The sequence below is a fragment of the Paecilomyces variotii genome (assembly GCF_004022145.1).
Source record: "Paecilomyces variotii strain CBS 101075 chromosome Unknown C8Q69scaffold_9, whole genome shotgun sequence".
In the NCBI taxonomy this organism is placed as follows: Eukaryota; Fungi; Ascomycota; class Eurotiomycetes; order Eurotiales; family Thermoascaceae; genus Paecilomyces; species Paecilomyces variotii.
The window spans coordinates 628562-647086 of record NW_021167148.1 but is presented as its reverse complement, the minus strand read 5'-3'; the positions used below and the strand labels follow the sequence as shown (position 1 = coordinate 647086).

Genomic DNA, 18525 nt, shown 5'->3' with positions numbered 1-18525 from the left:
TTTACTTGATATATACATACGTATATATACGCCTTTTTCTCTGATCATTATCGGTGATGGATACCACGTGCATCTCTCGCATGGCGCTTGCATGGATCCCGTGTATGATGATTACATGCTGTGTTTGTTGTTTTGGTTTCTAGCGAGTTATACTTCCTCATCTTTTTTCATACTGCTCGGTTAGGATACCTGGAGCTCTTTTGATGACGTCTTTTGGTCTCTATGTATATGCGACGGTCATATGTATCTGCGAATCTATGCAGCGTCTGGTAACAATTGATTTCTTTCTACTATTCTCTCTTGTATTCCGGACATGGATGGGCGGGCGCCTAGGCCAAGCGATCCCGTAGTCTGGTAGATCTTCGGATGGTTCCGTATCGGAGACATGCTGGCTCCCCCGCTTGGACATCAAGGGCAATCTTGGCTTCATGCCTTATCCATGGGGTGGATCGCCCGGTGGAGAGGTCAAGAATCATTTAGCCGCCATGTCGAGTTCGAGTTCGATATTATCGCTGTACGGTGACACCTGTCGTAACATGATGATACCTAGGTGACTAGGAGGCGGTATACGATAATTACTTATTGCTATAGATAGTTCCTCTCTACCTTGGCATCCCTCTCTGAGGTCTCATTCCTCAAACTCCGTCGCAGACCAGGACAACATATATAGTCTATGGTCAAGTAAGTAAGTAAGTAATGATAACTAGCAGATTTCAGCCTAAAAGATGCGGGCAGGGGTAAAGGGAAGGGAGGGGCTTGCAGATTTTCTTTTCTTTTCTTTTTTTTGTATTTTTCCTTGCCTTCCCCCCCATTCTGAGAGATAGATCGGTGGGACATGTAAAGTAAGACAAATCAGAAGGCTGGAGCTGCATGTTGATCGCTGTGGTTTTTATGCATGTCAGTCTGTCAGTCTGTTTGGCAGCTTTGGCTGCATAGTCTACGGAATACTCTAGGAGTGCTCCAGTTGGTTACTTGTGGTGGTTGGTTGGTTGGTTGGCAGTCTAGCCTGGGCGACGATCAGTAAGCAATGATGAGAATAAGTTGGGAGATTCTTTTTCGTTCTATGGTATTGTTTTGCCTTTTGTTTTTTTGCCTGAGGGAGCTTTAGACTTGAGATTAATAAGTAGTTTAATTAAACAGTAAACTTGAATAACTGAAGTGTGGATTTATAGTAAGATGAGAAAGAAAGAGGAAGTTTTATTTCAGGTGATATGATGAGTAACTCTTTGCAAGTAAGTTAGTTAACATAGATAATAATTCATCATAATATAAGCAAACTAAACCATCAGTCGACCGGGCCAGCGCTCATCCGCTCTCACGTGACCAGACCTCAGCGGCAGATCCCGTGATTTACGATCCGTCACAGTCACGGCTTCTCCATTGATTCTGTCCTCCTTTCTCTGTGTCTGCGATCTCTCTATCTCTATCTCTCTCCCTCTCCCTCTCCCTTTCTCTCTCTCTCTTTCATCCTTCATCCAGAGGGAGTCAATTCCCCTCTGTCTATCTCGTGTTATTGTTCCTCTATCGCAACCCGATCCCTCTCCGTCCACACGGTAAGTCTCTTTGCGTTGCCTCCCGCCCTGATCCGTCGGCCATTGGAGCTGGAGCTGGCCCCCTTTCCCGACATCGGATGGTGCAAGGTCGAGCTGTGATCGGCACACGCCATTGCCTTGCCTGAAGCAGTTTAGCGTGCCGACGCTGGCCGTCTCAGACGATCTCAGTCTGAGTCTGTTTCTGTTTCTTCTGTTTCTCGCGCGTCGCTCGATGCACCCACCGCCCCAGCTCATTCCAATTATTCCACTAAGCGGCTGCTAGTCAGCCTCTTCTCGCCCTCTGTTCGCCAGCCTTCTGGTTGCCAGAGCCCAGATCAGGCTGTCAGGCTCGCAACCCGACCTGAGCAGAAGCTGCTGCTGAACTTCTTTCTCCACTCGCATCTATCTCATCAGCAGCCGGCTCGTCGGTGGTCCACTTGGAACACCGCAACTGCATTGGTCTTTGCCGCGCCCGCCGTTGCTCTGCTACTGCTTGCTGCTCCTGCAACCACCCCTCTTGGAAAGCACCTCGATTTCCCTCGACACCGGCGAAGAGGGGCTGGCGCTCATCGCCGATAACAGAATTCCCCTGTCCTCAGTCACTGATCTCATTGCTATCTATCTAGAAATCCTACCACCACTACAACAACAACAACTCTCCGAAACCACTACCGGCGGTCACCCCGGAGCACATCGTCCACCACTCCCGCTACCCTTCCCGGACCGCTGGGAATTTTATCATCTGCCGTCGATCAGCGGTCGCAATCTCGACGACGGCAACCACCTTCGCCAGCTTTCGTCTTCACCACCCGTTCTCCCTCCCATGATGGCGGCGGTCGATCAACCCATCGTGGAGTCTCTGCCTCACGGTCCTGCAGATGCGACCACTTCTTCCTCGTTCACGCCGCCCAACAGTGCCAACGGCAAGAAGGATGCCCCCGAAGGCGTCCCGTCCGAGCTGTCCGATCTCGAACTCGATCAAAATGCATCCGCTGCGCCGGCGCTGGAAACTGCGGAACCAGATGACGTTGAGATTGAACCGGATCACTATTGGGGAGATGGAAAGATCCCGGTGTTCAAGCCGGTGAGTGTTTGGTCCTTTTTTTCTATCCGACCTGTGGGACGATAAGCGCCAGCGGGAACCAGGCGCTTATCGGGAATGGTAGTTGTGATAGAAGGTGAATCAAGGCTGACGGAGGGGGGACTGGATTCTAGACAATGGAACAATTCCGTGATTTCCAATGGTACATCCAAAAGGTTGACAAATACGGCATGCAATCCGGGATCGTGAAGGTCATCCCTCCGAAGGAATGGTAAGGGTTCTTATGAACGCTCTTTTGCAGAATTGGGTCCTTTGTTACAATCGAATTGCATTATTGAGTATATAACCGGACGAACATGGCTGACTGGCGCTTTAGGTCTGACTCCCTGCCCCCTCTGGACGATGCCGTCAAATCGATCCGCGTCAAGAATCCAATCATGCAAGAGTTCCACGGTTCGCATGGGACCTACACCCAGGCCAATATCGAGAAGCAGCGGTCTTACAATCTGCCTCAGTGGAAGGCACTCTGCGAAGAAAGCAGCCACCAGCCTCCAGCTCGACGAGGAGAAAGACGACGAAACCAAGAGCGGGCCACTCGCGCCCCTCCCGCCCCGAAATCGTCGACGCCTCGTCCCGATACTCAGAAACGAAGACCAGGGCCCGGACGTCCTCCCAAAAGATCGAATCAGGTCAAGATCAAGGAGGAGCCCCCGGCGGACGATGGCCTCGAGAAGTCGAAATTGGAAGGGCCGCCGACGCCCGTTTCGCCGCAATCGAACCCTATGGAGGCCAAGACCGAAGATCTGAGCGAGGGCGAGTCTTTGCCGGCTCCCAAGCCCAAGGGTCGACAGCCCAAGTCCGTGTCTGCGAGGAGGAAGCACAACCGCGGCGAGGCGACGGACCACGTGGACGAGGAGACGTTCAAAGATTTCGACTACCGGATTCACGATAATGACGAGTATACCCCCGAGAGATGCGAGGAACTGGAGACTGCATACTGGAAGTCTCTGATGTTTAATAACCCCATGTACGGTGCTGACATGCCTGGCTCCCTGTTTGACGAGTCGACCAACTCGTGGAACGTCGCCAAGCTGCCCAATTTGCTCGACGTACTGGGCCAGAAGGTGCCCGGTGTCAACACGGCCTATCTGTACCTGGGAATGTGGAAAGCCACCTTTGCATGGCATCTCGAAGATGTCGACCTCTACAGCATCAACTACATCCACTTTGGTGCCCCCAAACAGTGGTACAGCATCTCGCAGGAGGATGCGCCTCGATTTGAACAGGCCATGAAGAGTACGTGTCGACTTAGCGAGAAAGAGATGACAGTAGTAGCATGACTGACAAATGTGGGCTTCATTAGGTATTTGGCCCAGTGATGCCAAGAACTGTGATCAATTCCTCCGCCATAAAACATACTTGATCTCTCCCAGCGTGTTGAAATCTCAGTTTGGCATCACAGTCAACAAGTTGGTGCACTATGAAGGCGAATTTGTCATCACATACCCTTACGGTTATCATTCAGGATACAATCTGGGCTACAATTGCGCCGAATCGGTCAACTTTGCGACGGAGAAGTGGCTGGACTACGGTCGTGTCGCCAAAAAATGCAATTGCGAGGCGGATAGCGTCTGGATCGACGTGGGCGAAATCGAGCGCAAGCTGCGGGGCGAGTCCACGCCGGAATACTACGATGAGTATGACAGCGACATGGACCTCGAGGGCGCGTCCGATCTCTTGACGCCACCCCGCAGTGTGCCCGAGAAGTCGGTCGGTCGTGGTCGCAAGCGCAAGCTTGACGGTGACGAGCCTAGAAGCAAGCGCTCTAGAGTCTCGGTGGAGATCACGAGGAAGATTCCCTGCGTACTGTGCCCGAATAATCTGGACTACGAAGACCTGCTCCCGACTGAAAACGGCAAGTCGCATGCCCACCGACGATGCGCTCTGTACATCGAAGAGACCAGCATCCTTCGGGATGAGAGCGGCCGCGAGGTCGTCTGTGACATTGACAAGATCCCCAAGGCCCGCATGGGACTCAAGTGCCTTTTCTGCCGTGAAGTGCGCGGAGCCTGCTTCCAGTGCAACTTTGGCAAGTGCACGAGGGCGTATCATGCGACTTGCGCTCTGCTGGCCGGCGTGCAGGTTGAGTTTGGCTCTGTCGCTGTCATTGCGGACGATGGCTGCCAGTACTCGATACCCAGCGTTGATCTCAAGTGCAAATTCCACCGACCCAAGCGAAGCGAGCCTCTAGACAAGGACCGACGTCTGAATGAAATCGCGCAGCGACTAGTCATGGGAGACCTGGTGCAATTCCAGGTCGACAAGGAGATCAATGGGGCGGTCGTGCTCCAGAACCGGCCGGCAGAGCGGACGTTGATGTTGAAGGTTCTTCCTCGAGGGTGAGTCAGAAAAAGCGTTTAATTTTGTTATTTTTTGTTTTTTTCCGGCGGCCGGCCACCCTCCCCAATTAGATTCTGTTCTACTGGTGCAGACAAGACACTAACGGATCTGCCCCTAGCGATGTGATCGAACTGCCGTACCGGTGGATGCTCGTCGTCCGCAAGACCAGCTTCGCGCCGCTTCCCCCCGGCACAAAGCCACTGCCAGCGCATCTGGCGCGAAAGCCTGAGAGCCGCAAGGACATCTCGTCAACGCTCCCCGTGGCGGGCGCGCCGTTCAGCGACGCCAAGTACCCATACCAGTGGGCCGAGTTCGACTCCGTTTCACTGCCGGCCGAAGCCCCACCGGTCAAGGTCGACGTTGAGAAACCGGAGCAGATCTGGTATTATTTAGGACAGTCGTCGACCGAGTGTAGGGCACAGTATACACACAACCCTAGCATCGCGGTGCACAACCCAAGGTCGAATTTCCTGGACAGCGTCAAGGCTCTTAGCGCCCGCTTCCCCTCATACCCCCACCACCTTTATGCCCCTCCAACCCCGATGCTGCAACGCCCTTCCCTTCCTCTGCAGCGAGCGACCCCGAGTGCTGCCATGACTTCTGCCTATCGACCGCTGCCGACTGCTGCTACACGTCCCTTACCTCAATTCCCCAAGACGCAGCCCGACCTGCCCACCAATACCTTTGCCAATGTCCGCGAGTTGATCGCCCGTCGGCGTCTCGCCCAGATCGCCGACCATGCCAACGTGTTCGCCGGCTATACCATCGTCAGCCCCGAGCTGGTCGTGGAAACCCTGCTGGGCCCCATGGGCTCAGTGCCGCCGCAGAATGGCCTGGAGAAGCTCGAATTGGCCATGGCTCAGCAGAGGGTGCAGCCGCGCGCGTCGGACGGGACCTTGCTGCCGCTGCAGCCGCTCAACATGCGCTCCGAGGAGGTCAATCGCCTGCTGCAGATGCTCCGCTTCTCCATTGTCAGCCACCGCGAGCGACTGGACGTTATCCAGAAGAGAGAAAACGAGCAGATCAAGCAGGAACCCGTCGACAGCAACGGCAATGGCATCGGGGGGAGGTTGGTGGGCAAATACGCCTATCTCGACCAGCAGCGGGCTCAGGCACCAACGGTCTACCAATCACCGTACAACATGCCGTCCGGCTTCTCGGACTCCGCTAAGAAGGAGTTGGAACTACCGCCGGAGGAGTACCGCCTGCCGAAGGAGTCTCTCGCCAACGACTTCTTTGCCAGTCTGTCCCAGGAAGATCAGGAGAAGATCATGAGGACATGTGGCAGCTTCGTCCAACGGGCTATCGACCGGTCCCACCCCCACAGTCGGCAGAGCTCGACGTCCAATTTCCGATTGGCCTCGGTCCTCGCACGCCAGGTGGACAATCCCACCATTGATATCACCACGGTCGACGATATGCCCATGTCGGGGCTCGATCTGCCATTGCATGCGGACTCTCCAGGGTCCAGTTTCAGCAGGAGTCATCTGCGATTCCAGTCCCCAGCCGACTTCGGTCACGGAGACCATGACTCATCCATCATACCGCGACATCTGAACGACCACCATGACCTCTTTGGCGACCAGCAAGCCAACACGCGGTTCTGGCAGCAAGGTCCGTGGGCGCCCGGTGACGGTAACACGCCAAATGAAGAGAACCGTCCGTTCTTTGGACCACATGAGCGCCTCAAACATGACTACGCCTCCTCCGATATGTCCTTCGGACGCGGGCCTGGCTCGCTGCACTCAGTAGACATGGCCGGGTTCGGTCTTGACGGCACTGACGACCTGTACGCTGAGCTGAGCCCATGATTTGGGCAGTCTCTTTTCTGTTTCAAGCGCTCCCCCCCCCTTACCTTCGCTGTTCTCCACTGCATTATATGTGATGACATGTTCGGACTGATGATGACTGCATGACTGGGCGTTCTTCTGGGCTTCTTTATTACCACCCGATTATGACGGAGTTGATGATAGCTGGTTTCTATTACGACACAGCTTTGGACTTTTCTTTTCCCCTCTAAATTCTTGTTGGATCTCACGATTTGTACCATGACCGACGGCTAGACGTCGATGAAAAAGTGGCAAGTGGCACAGAGAAAAAGCAATAACCATCAGGGGCCAAGATATGGTACGGGTGTTTCGCATGGGCAGGTTTGAACTACTTTCGCCTCTTCTTCCTGCCACGAGGATCCTGCAATTGGGCTGTTTATTGGTCTCTTGCAATTTACAATTTACTTCCTCGTTCAACGCTTTATCCCGCCATCATCACCTTTTCGCTCCCTCCTCCTCTCCACCTCCACGCAACAAATGTCTTCTCCCCCACCGCTCCATTGATTTACCACCACCACGTCACGTACACTAGATATAAAAACAAAAAGGAACTTGACATGATTTTCACTGCCCTTGATACCCCCCGATTCCCCCGTTGCCCGTGTGTTTTTACTTGCTATTCCCCTTGACATTATCCAAAGACAAAACTACATAGGAAACAGTCCTTATGGAGTCTGCAGCCAGACTCGAAAGCACAGGCGGAAAGCGCCTTCTTAGCACTGATGATGTGCTGAGCACTTCTCCAGATCGGAGAGAGCAGAACCATGTACATGGAGATGATGATCGATCTTGATTTCGATTGACGATCGGCGATCTCCATATTATCGTTTGGATGCATTTGTTGGAAAGACAATTCCGAAATACTAGACGATCGTTTAACAATGTACTTGTGATGTTGTATACCTGTTTATAAGAAAAAATAGTGATATAAAAATAAGAAAATAGACCAACACTGCATTACTTTTCCATCTTACCATGACAGAAGTAGAAACAGAAGAGACAAGAAGTCAAAATAATCTTTTTCCACTTGCTTAAACTTTTCGAGTCCCGGCAGACAATCCTCGATTGACTTTCGCGGGTGCCATGGTTCCCGTCAGGGGAGTGAAGTGTGGCGAGCTAAAGGAAGGGTAGTGAAACCCCCCCCGAGAGGAGTCTTGAATGACGCAGAGGGAGTAAAGTATCCAAGCTGTGAGGTACGTACGTAGTTTGAGGGGTTGGACTGGGATCCTTCATAGTTGGTCGGTATATGTATGTACATAGTACGTAGTTTACCTCGTACTATTTCTGACCTGCAGGATGCATACCGCAAAGCAGGCCGGGGAAAGAGGGGGTCCTCTCCTTGAGTTACATGCATGAACTCATGCATATATATATGCATTGTATCGGCGTACAAAGCAAACGCCAGGTGATCTCTCAATTATCTATTTGTGGCAGATTCTTTGAATCCTGATTATGCTCGATGATTACTAGATTACTAGGATCTAGATTCTTTATATGCTAGAGATAAAAATATGGGATGAAATCCCTCCTAGACCTAGAGTTAAGCAAGCAATTCAGATTCTGCTTCCGTGCTGTTTTAGGATTCGACACATTGCATGTATGTAATAATATAAAGAAAAGGGAGAATGCATACTATAGTGGGGGAAAGAGGTTTCTTTTTTTTGTGGTAGGCTGGCATGTGCTCAGTAATCAATCACAGCATAATAGCTATGGACTGACTAGTAAGTAATATAAATAAGTAAGTAGGTAATTAGGTGAAGTTCTAAGAAGAGGGAATTTGGGTTTATTTATTTACTCCATAGCCGGTGGCTTCATTATCCTTTAGCGAATTTGATTCGTTTCTTCTTTTTTTTTTTTTTTTTTGGTAAGATATGTCTAGTTGTGTATATACACACCCGTCTCGAGTCCGTCCGAATAATCATTTATTGATTACACTAGGCAGATAGCTACCTACAGTATATACTTTCAACTATACTCGTATATACATCTACAACCCACATCTTTATCTAAATTACAACCCCAGCCTTCTTCATCTGGCAGGCCCTCCTTCACTTTCTTCTCATAATCGACTCCCTCGTCTCTCCGATCCCAGCGAGGAGGAAATCATCCGTCACGAGCTCTGCCGCCGACGGCCTCTCTTCAGGCTTCCATCGGAGGATTTTTCGGAGAAAAGAGATGAAATGGTGCTGGTCGTTCGGGTAGAGTTTATGTTCGCGACTTTGAAGCGTTTCGTTCGGAATGGGGATGGTTCCTTTCCATGTTCCTGTGGGAAATCAGTAGGTGTGTTTTTCTTTCTATCTCTCGTTTTTTTTTTTTCTTTCTTTCTTGTTTCTGGGTTTAATTTGTATGTATCTGGTGTGGTGGGTGTGGACACACCTCGATCGTCAAAATAGCGCCAACTTCTCTCGCTTCTTCGAAGAAAGTCAGCAGGGGGAGGACCGAGTAAGGAGACCATTTCTGCGAGGTGTTCTTCGTTGCTGAGGAGGCCGTTTCGACGCGCAAAGAACATCTGGCTGCCTTCGAAGAGGTCCCATGCCTACGTAAGTAGTCGGGTCGCCCCGAAGTATTAGCACTGATTGTAACTTTTGGTTGACCGATTTCGTAACTTGTAGAACGGACTTGGAGGAGAAGTAGCAAAAAAAGAAATGTAATAGTACAGATATAGTTGATCCAAGAAGAGAGAGTAACTCACAGTCATCCCAACAGCCCAAATATCAACCTTTTCATTCCATTCCATGTCCAATATCACTTCTGGCGCTCGGTATATTCCCGGCATGATATCCCCGTGTTGTTTCTCGCAGCCGATTCGGGCCTGGTCTAAATCGCATAGGACAGGGAATCCCGCGCTCGGAGGCATTTGGCGAGAACAGTAGATATGACGATCTGGGAGGATTTTTCGCGCTGTGGGATGTTTCATTTCGTCTTCTTCCATCCGTGAGAGGATTGAAGGGTCTTCGATTCCTTGGAGGAGGTTGTTTGAGGAAACGTCTTCAGCATCGTGATGCGTTAGCTTTTCTCATTCCCATCCCGAGCGAACCCAGATCCAATAACTGATCTTTGATAGAATAATATGAAGAAAGCGACGACGAACCTGTATGAACCACCCCCGCTTCATGAAGATAATCCAACGCCATAAGCAGCAAAGTTATGCCCCTCTGAAGCAGATCCTTCGGTAAGCTATTCCTGTCCCCATCCGGCAGAGAGCTGATCAGATCCGTATAACTCTGTCCGAGCGTCTCATAGAGCAGACAATTATGCGTCCCGTGGGGCCCGTGAATGTCGAAGCAATCGATAACGATCCGTACGCGCTTCCTGCCTGGATGGTTGAGGGCGCGGTTCTGGTTCTTGAGGTAGTTCGAGATGGTGATTTCGTGGTTTTTGCGTCCGGCTCGCACGCAGACTTTGAGAGTTAGGTATTGGTTGTTCCTGGAAGTAATTGCTTGTCAGTGTGAGAGTTCTATACTATGTATATACATCATATCCGGTAAATAAATAGTTATGTGTTTAGGAAGAAAAGCTAGAACAGGGCCAAAAAGAAACGAACCATAAATCCCGACATAGCCACACAGTGGACGACGTGCCGTATCCCAATTTACACACGACTTGATATCGCGATCTAAACACCTCACCGATATAGACAGGATAATAGTCCTCGGGTCTGTACGACGGTAGCCGTTCTTCTTCGATGCGTTTCGTGGGTGGTATCGTTTTGAATCCAGACTGGGGAAATTCGCGCCGTGTCGAAGGGATGGAGATTGACGAGACAGTTCTTGCTGATGGGGGATTATGAATATGAGTATGGTTGTTAAAAATGGGCATCGCCCGACGACAGATCGGAGAGGAAGAAGAGATGCGAAACGTCAATTGGTGGTTTCGTAGACGAGTCCGAAAGACAGACATGGCGGGATTGCACGTGTTTAGTTATCGATTGGATCGAATTTTCAGATTTTGGATTTCAATTCCACATCGGCGTCGTGATTATCGTAGTAGCGATAGCTATAAGTCATTTCGATGTCCGTTTAGTTCTGGGTAGGAGGAGGTTGGGAGTAAGATGATGCCAGGAACGCAGGAGATGAGATCCGTGACGTATAAAAAATCCGATGAGAGGATGGGATTCTATAGTTGAACTGCGTCTATTCTTATGAAGTAAGTCTGTCTAAGTAAGTTATGTGATCTCACTGCCCAGAAGAAGGTATTTGTTGGGGGAGAAGAACAGAATATCGATTTATGATGTCATTCGAATCGGTCCTATTCCTAACAGAAACATCTAGTTAGCAGAGGGACATTATCCACGTCCTAATGCACCCTGCAGAATGCATTATATGAGATGTGATATACATGCAAGAAAGAGAGTCTAAGTTACTCTCATGCTAGTCTACTTACATTATCGAGGCTAGTCTGGTGTTCGTTCGCATAACCATCGACCGGACGGACATCGAGATAAGTTAATTTCGCATGATTATTCTGGAACAGTATGCCGTATAGCTTAAAATCGTATTTATCCGATTCCTAAGTATGTTATTAGCATGATTTTGTCGAATCTTGACTGAGACCTGAACAACTTGAATTGCTTGCTTGCTTGCTTCTATTCAAAAATAGAGACTGAACTGTAGAACACAGCCATCTATTAGAATGAGAATTGGAAGAAACTAAAAAAAAAGGTTACAGTTCTACGAACAACATTTCAAGCTATGCCGCATTGCTTTACCCATATCACCTCTACCAGATCACCATCACAATAAGACTTTAGTCAGACGTACTCTCAAGGAACTACCTGCAAGGACTGAGGGTCTACAAACAGTCCACGCAGCACACGGCTCTGGTTAGCCACGAAGATGCCCCCGTTGAGTGTACTCTCACCAACACTGAGAGCTCCGTACTACTTTTCAGTTGGACGAGGTGCAGCTGTGGTCAGCGAATCATAGCTGCAATAACGCCCTCGGTTGATGGGGGTCGTTGTTTGACCTAGCCTTCATTGGTGCAGCCAGTATTTCCTAAGATTCTTCCAAATCATTCGGAAGCTTGCGCCCCTAGATTCCCCGACCATGATTGTATCTGTCATGTCGAGTGATGAGAGCTCAGGTTATGCCTTGGTTAGAATCACCTCAGTATCGAACGCTTCTCTTAATCGGTCCTTGTACCTTTCCTCTTCCTCGATCTTCCCCTCGATCACCCGTGCTGCGCCAACACACCAATACGGGGCCACAACTTGATCAAAGATCCGCATTTCACAGTGTTGTGGACAAAACAGTCGTTGGATATGATCGGTAAAGACTCGACACAATCCTTTTGGACTATTGATCGCATGAAAGTACCAAAAGCTTCCAGTCTCCCAACACTTCCTTATTATTGGTGCTTGATATAACGTCTCTCCAACCATGCCCCTCTCTTCTTGTTCGAAAGCTTCGAGGTATTCCAAAACGAGTTGATGAAATGTCTCAAGATGTTCACCCGGTTCCATCTGATCTATAGCCCGCCCGGAAAGCCAGTATGGAGGGCATTGTAGTTGAATCGGCAGGGAACATGCCCATTCCAGGTCGATTAGAGAGGTAATATGCCAGTCCTCATCAACAAAGATATTGCTCTGATGAAGATCTGTAAGAGTGAAAACAAAAGGCCCGTAACGAGAATTGCGCGGAGAAAAGTGATGAAGGACTGCACGCATTACAGTTAAAGCGGCCATTTGCTGCTCACCGTCATCTTGGTCGTGGATAGAATTCGGCTGAAAGGAAATACGATTATCGTGACAACTCAAAAGATCAAGAAGGTAAGGTTCCACAGCTGAATAGGTAGAGCTTCTGCTGATGGCCGTCGGAACGCCTTCATTCTCCAAGGACTGAAGTTGTAGAGTCAGAGGACGGTTAGTCAAGGTTATGAAGCCTTGGTCGTTTAAAGTCAGAGACCCGATAGCTGCCAAAGGAGACTTGTTCAGCGACAGAATGATCCGAGCCAAGCCATGGAAAAGGTTCGAACGGCGAGTCTTGTCGTGGCGGAAGGTCTCCCAGGTTTCGGAGAGCATTTTCCCCTGTGAAACCCTACTTATGATGATATAGCCAGTATTCAGGGTGTCTTGAGGTCTTCTGCTGATGTACCGGCATGGAGTTGGAAATCGAAGCCACGAAAGTAGGGTCCTTCTTGCATGCCACATTAATCGAGCGAAGAGAGGTGTTTGTTCTGGAGCCGTGAACTAACAGGAGAGATGGTTAGCAGACATCGGAATAGAAATGGATACAGGCTCTATTGAACATACAGTCTGGCCATTAGGAAACCCAAATCCAAATAGATATGGTATCGAAACGTCTGGACAATTTTCTTGAATCCATAGGTACGAAGCAACCTCGCAACGAAGCTTCTCGTCCACGTTGCCTGGAAACTTTGCTTCTCCAACTTTGTACGGCAGTGGAATCCTAACGAGCACCGAACGCACCTTGGAGGGTGGGCTGATGTAGACAGGTATGCAAACGTTGTAGCTGCCAGATAACCAGGTCTGGACATCACTAACTCGGCACTTCTTCGCACCGAGGTGGAATGAGACAATAGCTTCGATCTCAGCCTTACGGGCGGACAAGTAACTAAAGAATTCTTGTCTCTGTCGTGGATATCCGATTTGAGCAAGTATGTTGTCGTCGTCATTCAAGGCCTGGTCTAGCGTGATTCTCCCATTCAAAAGTGGTAGTGTGTTCGACATACCTAGGTACTGGGTCGATCTGCAATGGCTATCGGGAGACGGCGTTGGCTATTGAGAAAAGGATTTGTTTGGATGGAAGATTGCTTTCATGCTGGATTTTGGCCCCTGGGGTAGCAATTCCAGCGTCCGCTTCGGGGCCTACTGGTTTCCAGAGCCCCATGATGCGAAAAAATAAACAGAATCTCAAAATCCAAGAGTTGTAGGGCTGTACCGACCACGTTTATTCTGGAATACAGCGGAAAAGATACATTTACACATATTATTAGATGAATCCAAATCTCCAAGATACTTATCCGCGAGAGCCAATTGGTCACGTGCGTCATAGGTTGGCAGAATAACATGTCAGATATGCTGAGCACTCAACCTTAGCAGCAGCGTTATCAGTATTACTGTAACTAACTGCTGACATGCAGAATAACTAGTTGATAAAGATTTTCTTCTGGGCTACTTCCAAAATGCTTCTGCCGCCGCTATGCGCAGGACTTCAAACGCGGACACTGGCCGAGATAGGATAGGATTATAGTTGGTGCTAATTAGTGGATTGTCCAAAGCTAGTTAAGGTGATGGCATTGACAAGGGCAAATAAAATACCTACCTAATTAGCTTCTCCTTCCCAGAGTGAACGTATAATCTCTCCTGGTGACTACAGACCTCAGCCACAATATTCAAGGTGTAATTTCATATTTAAACCGCCTACTTGACGGGCTGCTGCTATACTTATCTTTTCCGGCCAGATATGAACGGCTTCAGGAACCGCACACGACCAAAGATAGATCGGCGCCGCGTGGACTTGACTTGGCCCGCCTCCGCTTTCTGGGACAGCGCGATCTAAAAAGCCCGTCAGGAGCTTATCTCTGCTCTGAACTGTGATTTCGGTGTGTCACTCATCCGGCGCGCGCTGACCCCTCAGCCTGTATAATACGAACCTCGGGTTTCCTCACTATGTCCTCCCCCATTGCTCATGTATATATATTCTTCTTTTTTGCCCTGGTGTAGCCAGCCTCAAAAAGGTCTTCAGAGACTCCGGACCAAGGCAATAGGAGCTGTCGCGTGGCGAAGCATTCTATACCACATCAGTGACGGCCTACCATGCAAGGATCCGCCGATGCCAGCGCCGATGCGGCGTTGGCGAGAATGGGATACAAGAGCGAGTTGCCTCGCAATTTGAGTATGCTCAGTATCCTGGGACTGTACGTGATGATTGCTCGATATCACGTTGATTCCGGCCGACATGACTGACCCGGTTGGCTCTCTACAGCTCGTTCGCGATTATGGCGGCCCCGTTCGGTCTCAGCACCACATTATACATCACCCTCACCGATGGACAAGCCGTGACTGTCATCTGGGGTTGGGTTCTAGTAACGCTGATCTCCATTGCCATTGCAGCGTCTCTGGCGGAGATCTGCGCCGTCTACCCCACAGCCGGAGGGGTCTACTATTGGAGTGCGATGCTCTCTACGAAGGAATGGGCGCCGCTGATGTCCTTTATCGATGGCTGGTTGACTCTCGTCGGAAACTGGACTGTCACCTTGAGTATCAACTTCTCTGGCGGCCAGCTCATCCTCAGCGCCATCTCGCTCTGGAACGAGGACTTCGTGCCCAACGAATGGCAGACGATTCTCATGTTTTGGGCGGTGATGCTGGTCTGCGCGCTGATTAACATATTCGGCTCCAAATATCTCGATCTGATCAACAAAGTGTGCATCTATTGGACTGCGGCCAGTGTCATCGTCATCTTGGTGACCCTGTTGACGATGGCCGACCACCGAAGAAGCGGAGCCTTTGTCTTTGGGCATTATGATGCTTCCAAGAGCGGCTGGTCAGTGCTAATCTCACCTGTCTCGTATGTTTCTTTTCTGATCTGACCTCTCTTCCAGGCCGAGCGGCTGGGCCTTCTTCGTCGGACTGCTGCAAGCTGCATACACGCTGACGGGATACGGTATGGTTGCTGCAATGTGCGAGGAGGTGCAGAACCCGCATCGGGAGGTGCCCAAGGCCATCGTGCTGTCCGTGGTGGCTGCTGGCATCACCGGTCTCTTCTACCTCATCCCGATCATGTTTGTTCTTCCTCCCGTCGACCTGCTTCTGAATGTGGCCAACGGCCAACCGATCGGTCTCTTATTCAAGACCGTCACTGGATCCGCTGGCGGCGGTTTCGGTCTTCTCTTCCTCATCCTGGGAATCCTCATGTTCGCGGGTGTTGGAGCGTTGACGGCCGCCAGTCGCTGCACCTATGCCTTTGCTCGAGATGGCGCCATCCCGGGATTCCGGCTCTGGCGAAAGGTCGACAAGCGTCTCGACGTTCCGCTCTGGGGCATCATCCTCTCCACCCTCGTAGACTGCTTGCTGGGTCTGATCTATTTCGGTTCTTCCGCTGCGTTCAACTCCTTCACAGGCGTCGCGACCATCTGCTTGTCTGCCTCGTATGGCGTCCCCATTCTGATCAATGTCATTCGCGGCCGACAGGCAGTGAAGGGATCATCGTTCTCGCTTGGCCGATTTGGATATGCGATTAACATCGCGACCATCTGCTGGATCGTCCTCGCCATCGTCCTTTTCTGCATGCCTGTATCACTGCCCGTCACTGCCTCTAGTATGAACTATGCCAGTGTTGTTTTTGCTGGTTTTGCATTCGTCAGCGCATTGTGGTACTTGGTCTATGCGAGGAAGAAGTTCACGGGTCCGCAGGTCGCCACCAACGACCAAGCGAGGGAAGAGGCTGGTGTCATGACCGGGCAGGCAGTCGTGGATGCGGAGAAGATGCCCTATTTGGAATCTGACGGGCCGAAAAAGCAGGATGGTGTCGCTGTATATGAGTAGGTCTCTTCCCAGGAGTATTGTTTGATATTCTTGTTATAGTTTTCATATAGAGACCATGTAAACGTTTGATGATGTTCATGTATGATATTATATAGCAACTTGAATGTAGAAACCACACCAGAAATAGCAGCTGCTCAGGCCCAATAATAACAACCATAGCTATGACATTAGCAGTTAATCTCTGTGGAGTCGACAAAGTCCCAGAGTTGAAACGATGAATCACAGGCGGTTTCTCCGCACGGCTACCCCCCTGCGTTCAAGCTCCGAACAACAACCGCGGTCCCGACATCGACCTCCACGAGCATCTCTCGCAGCACAACAATGCTTGTCACTTTATCCTGAACCCTACAGCTTCCCGACAAACTCCGTGCGGAGAGAATAACTTCGGAGTCACAGACCTTATACTCATCCATCGAACTCGCCCATTGTTCTCGCTCGCGTGTTCGCGAATCAACGGCCAAGGGAGCTATCCGGGGAAAGCTGCTCTTTCGCAATCAACCGCAATCGATTACCCCATTTCTGCCCTATCCTCGCGTTCAGGACATCTCTTCGCATCCGGTCGTTTACAGCCTTTTTTACTCGCCCAGCTCGGTCGAACCGTGCACTTTTCCCTAAAATCGCAACTCCTGCAACTCCGCTCCGTCGTTATCCGCTCGCTTCTATATGAGTATCGCTTCGGAGGGGTTGGGATTGACCGGAGTCTCATGAGGAACGGAATACATATCTGACCATGTCGGACTCTGTTGGTACGTACCATCCGGCCCCTGCTGAATGTGCGGGGAACGAGTTACATCCTTATCGACAACCCCGTCCCCGGTCCTTCTCCGCCGAGAGTCTGACAACGAGAATCTAACCGCTCTCTCTATCTATCTAGATCGAGTCTTTGTCCATGCCCTTAATACGGTTAAGAAGATCCCGCGGACAGGCTCCGCAAGGCCGCCGCCGGCGGATCGGCTGAAGCTATATGGATTGTACAAGCAGAGCATGGGTGCGTCGGTCCCTTCGTGATGTGTCAGCATCGGGGGGAATTATGCTGACGGTTGTTGACACAATTGCAGAGGGGGACGTTGAAGGAGTGATGGACCGCCCCGAAGGGGACAGTGCGGAAGTTCAGGCAGAGCGTCAGAAATGGTACTTCACCCGATCGCTTACATGTCGAATTGTGAATCTTTAGTTCTGACCCGATGTCTTTCTCATTAGGGATGCATGGTATTCACAGCGCGGTCTGACACGCACCGAAGCAAAGCGACGCTATATCACAACCCTCATTGAAACGATGCACCGTTATGCCTCTCAGACGGCCGAGGCACGGGAACTTATATCAGAGCTGGAATTTGTCTGGGATCAAATCAAGTCGAACCCTTCATCCTCCTCGTCTTCAAGTCCGTTTCGGACAGCAAGTGTGCCGATGGTGCCACAGATGCAACAGCCCAATTACGGTAGTATTAGCGGACGATTAGTAGGTTCAAGTCGCGACGATGATGAAGAGGACATGCGGATAGGTCCGGGTAGGGACTCAAGATTACGGGTCCTCAGTCCGGTCAGTCAGCCCGATGAGATATACGCGCGGAGGAATTATGATCAAGAGGACGACGAGGATGAAGAAGATGAAGAGTATCAAGAGGCCCGGGATGGGCCTTACGACGAGGACGAGGAGGAAGAGGAGCAGGAGCAGGAGGAAGACATCTCAGACGACGCCCTGCGGCAACCTCGAGAAATCGGGGGCGTAGCAGACAGCAGAGAGATATACCACCGTAAATGGCGGCGACGCGTCGAGCAGGCCTTGACCAAGATGACCGCTGAAGTTGCCGCGCTGCGTGAACAGATAGAGACGCAGTCTATCCACCACCGACGGCGATCGAATCTATGGCGGTGGTTCACCTGGCTCATCTGGGTCGTCGCACGGCAGATCCTCTGGGACATGGCCATCTTGGCGAGCATCCTTATCTGGATGAGACTCAAAGGTGACCGGAGAGTAGAACACAAACTAAAAGTTGGATGGGCCGAGGTGAAGAAGCGGCTACTCAGGCTGCGCTTCCTCACACGTCTGCGACGGACACCGTCTCTTCCATGAGCGGTTCACGCCCTCTTGCCATCTTTCTTTTCCCCCTGATCTAAGCCGACATTTGGTTTTGATTTCTTTGCATATATATACATAGTGTACAAATTTCAGGTATACCTTCTTGACAGCCACCTGTTCCTTTGTCTATCTAA

General features: G+C 50.5%; 4 protein-coding genes across 4 annotated transcripts; 2 read left to right on the top strand and 2 right to left on the bottom strand.

Annotated features, from left to right (window-relative positions):
• Nucleotides 1–2218: 2218 nt before the first annotated feature.
• On the top strand, nucleotides 2219–6942 carry C8Q69DRAFT_329784 (DNA damage-responsive repressor GIS1/RPH1, jumonji superfamily). The gene is made up of 5 exons (XM_028627455.1): nucleotides 2219–2616; nucleotides 2748–2845; nucleotides 2951–3870; nucleotides 3938–4973; nucleotides 5093–6942. The coding sequence occupies exons 1-5, from the start codon at nucleotides 2356–2358 to the stop codon at nucleotides 6783–6785; spliced, it is 4008 nt and encodes a 1335-aa protein (XP_028483273.1). The 5' UTR covers nucleotides 2219–2355; the 3' UTR covers nucleotides 6786–6942.
• Nucleotides 6943–8851: 1909 nt separating this feature from the next.
• Nucleotides 8852–10622, bottom strand: C8Q69DRAFT_487744 (protein kinase; the record flags this gene model as incomplete). Its single annotated transcript, XM_028632008.1, has 5 exons — nucleotides 8852–9066; nucleotides 9180–9339; nucleotides 9496–9791; nucleotides 9895–10229; nucleotides 10348–10622. The coding sequence occupies 5 exons, from the start codon at nucleotides 10620–10622 to the stop codon at nucleotides 8852–8854; spliced, it is 1281 nt and encodes a 426-aa protein (XP_028483272.1).
• A 1264-nt stretch (nucleotides 10623–11886) lies between these two features.
• C8Q69DRAFT_405379 (hypothetical protein) lies at nucleotides 11887–13491 on the bottom strand (the record flags this gene model as incomplete). Its single annotated transcript, XM_028628073.1, has 2 exons — nucleotides 11887–12990; nucleotides 13054–13491. 2 exons carry the CDS (start codon nucleotides 13489–13491, stop codon nucleotides 11887–11889), a joined length of 1542 nt encoding a protein of 513 aa, XP_028483271.1.
• Nucleotides 13492–14580: 1089 nt separating this feature from the next.
• Nucleotides 14581–18385, top strand: C8Q69DRAFT_487742 (amino acid permease-domain-containing protein; the record flags this gene model as incomplete). The annotated part of the gene is made up of 6 exons (XM_028632007.1): nucleotides 14581–14681; nucleotides 14750–15310; nucleotides 15369–16213; nucleotides 17099–17299; nucleotides 17370–17442; nucleotides 17512–18385. 6 exons carry the CDS (start codon nucleotides 14581–14583, stop codon nucleotides 18383–18385), a joined length of 2655 nt encoding a protein of 884 aa, XP_028483270.1.
• Nucleotides 18386–18525: the final 140 nt, after the last annotated feature.

Bases quoted from the DNA above. Each gene is read 5' to 3' on its own strand.
- C8Q69DRAFT_329784 (XM_028627455.1), top strand. From the start codon at position 2,356: ATGATGGCGGCGGTCGATCAACCCATCGTGGAGTCTCTGCCTCACGGT. The intron at 2,617-2,747 runs GTGAGTGTTTGG...ACTGGATTCTAG, and splicing joins AGATCCCGGTGTTCAAGCCG to ACAATGGAACAATTCCGTGA. The intron at 2,846-2,950 runs GTAAGGGTTCTT...CTGGCGCTTTAG, and splicing joins GTCATCCCTCCGAAGGAATG to GTCTGACTCCCTGCCCCCTC.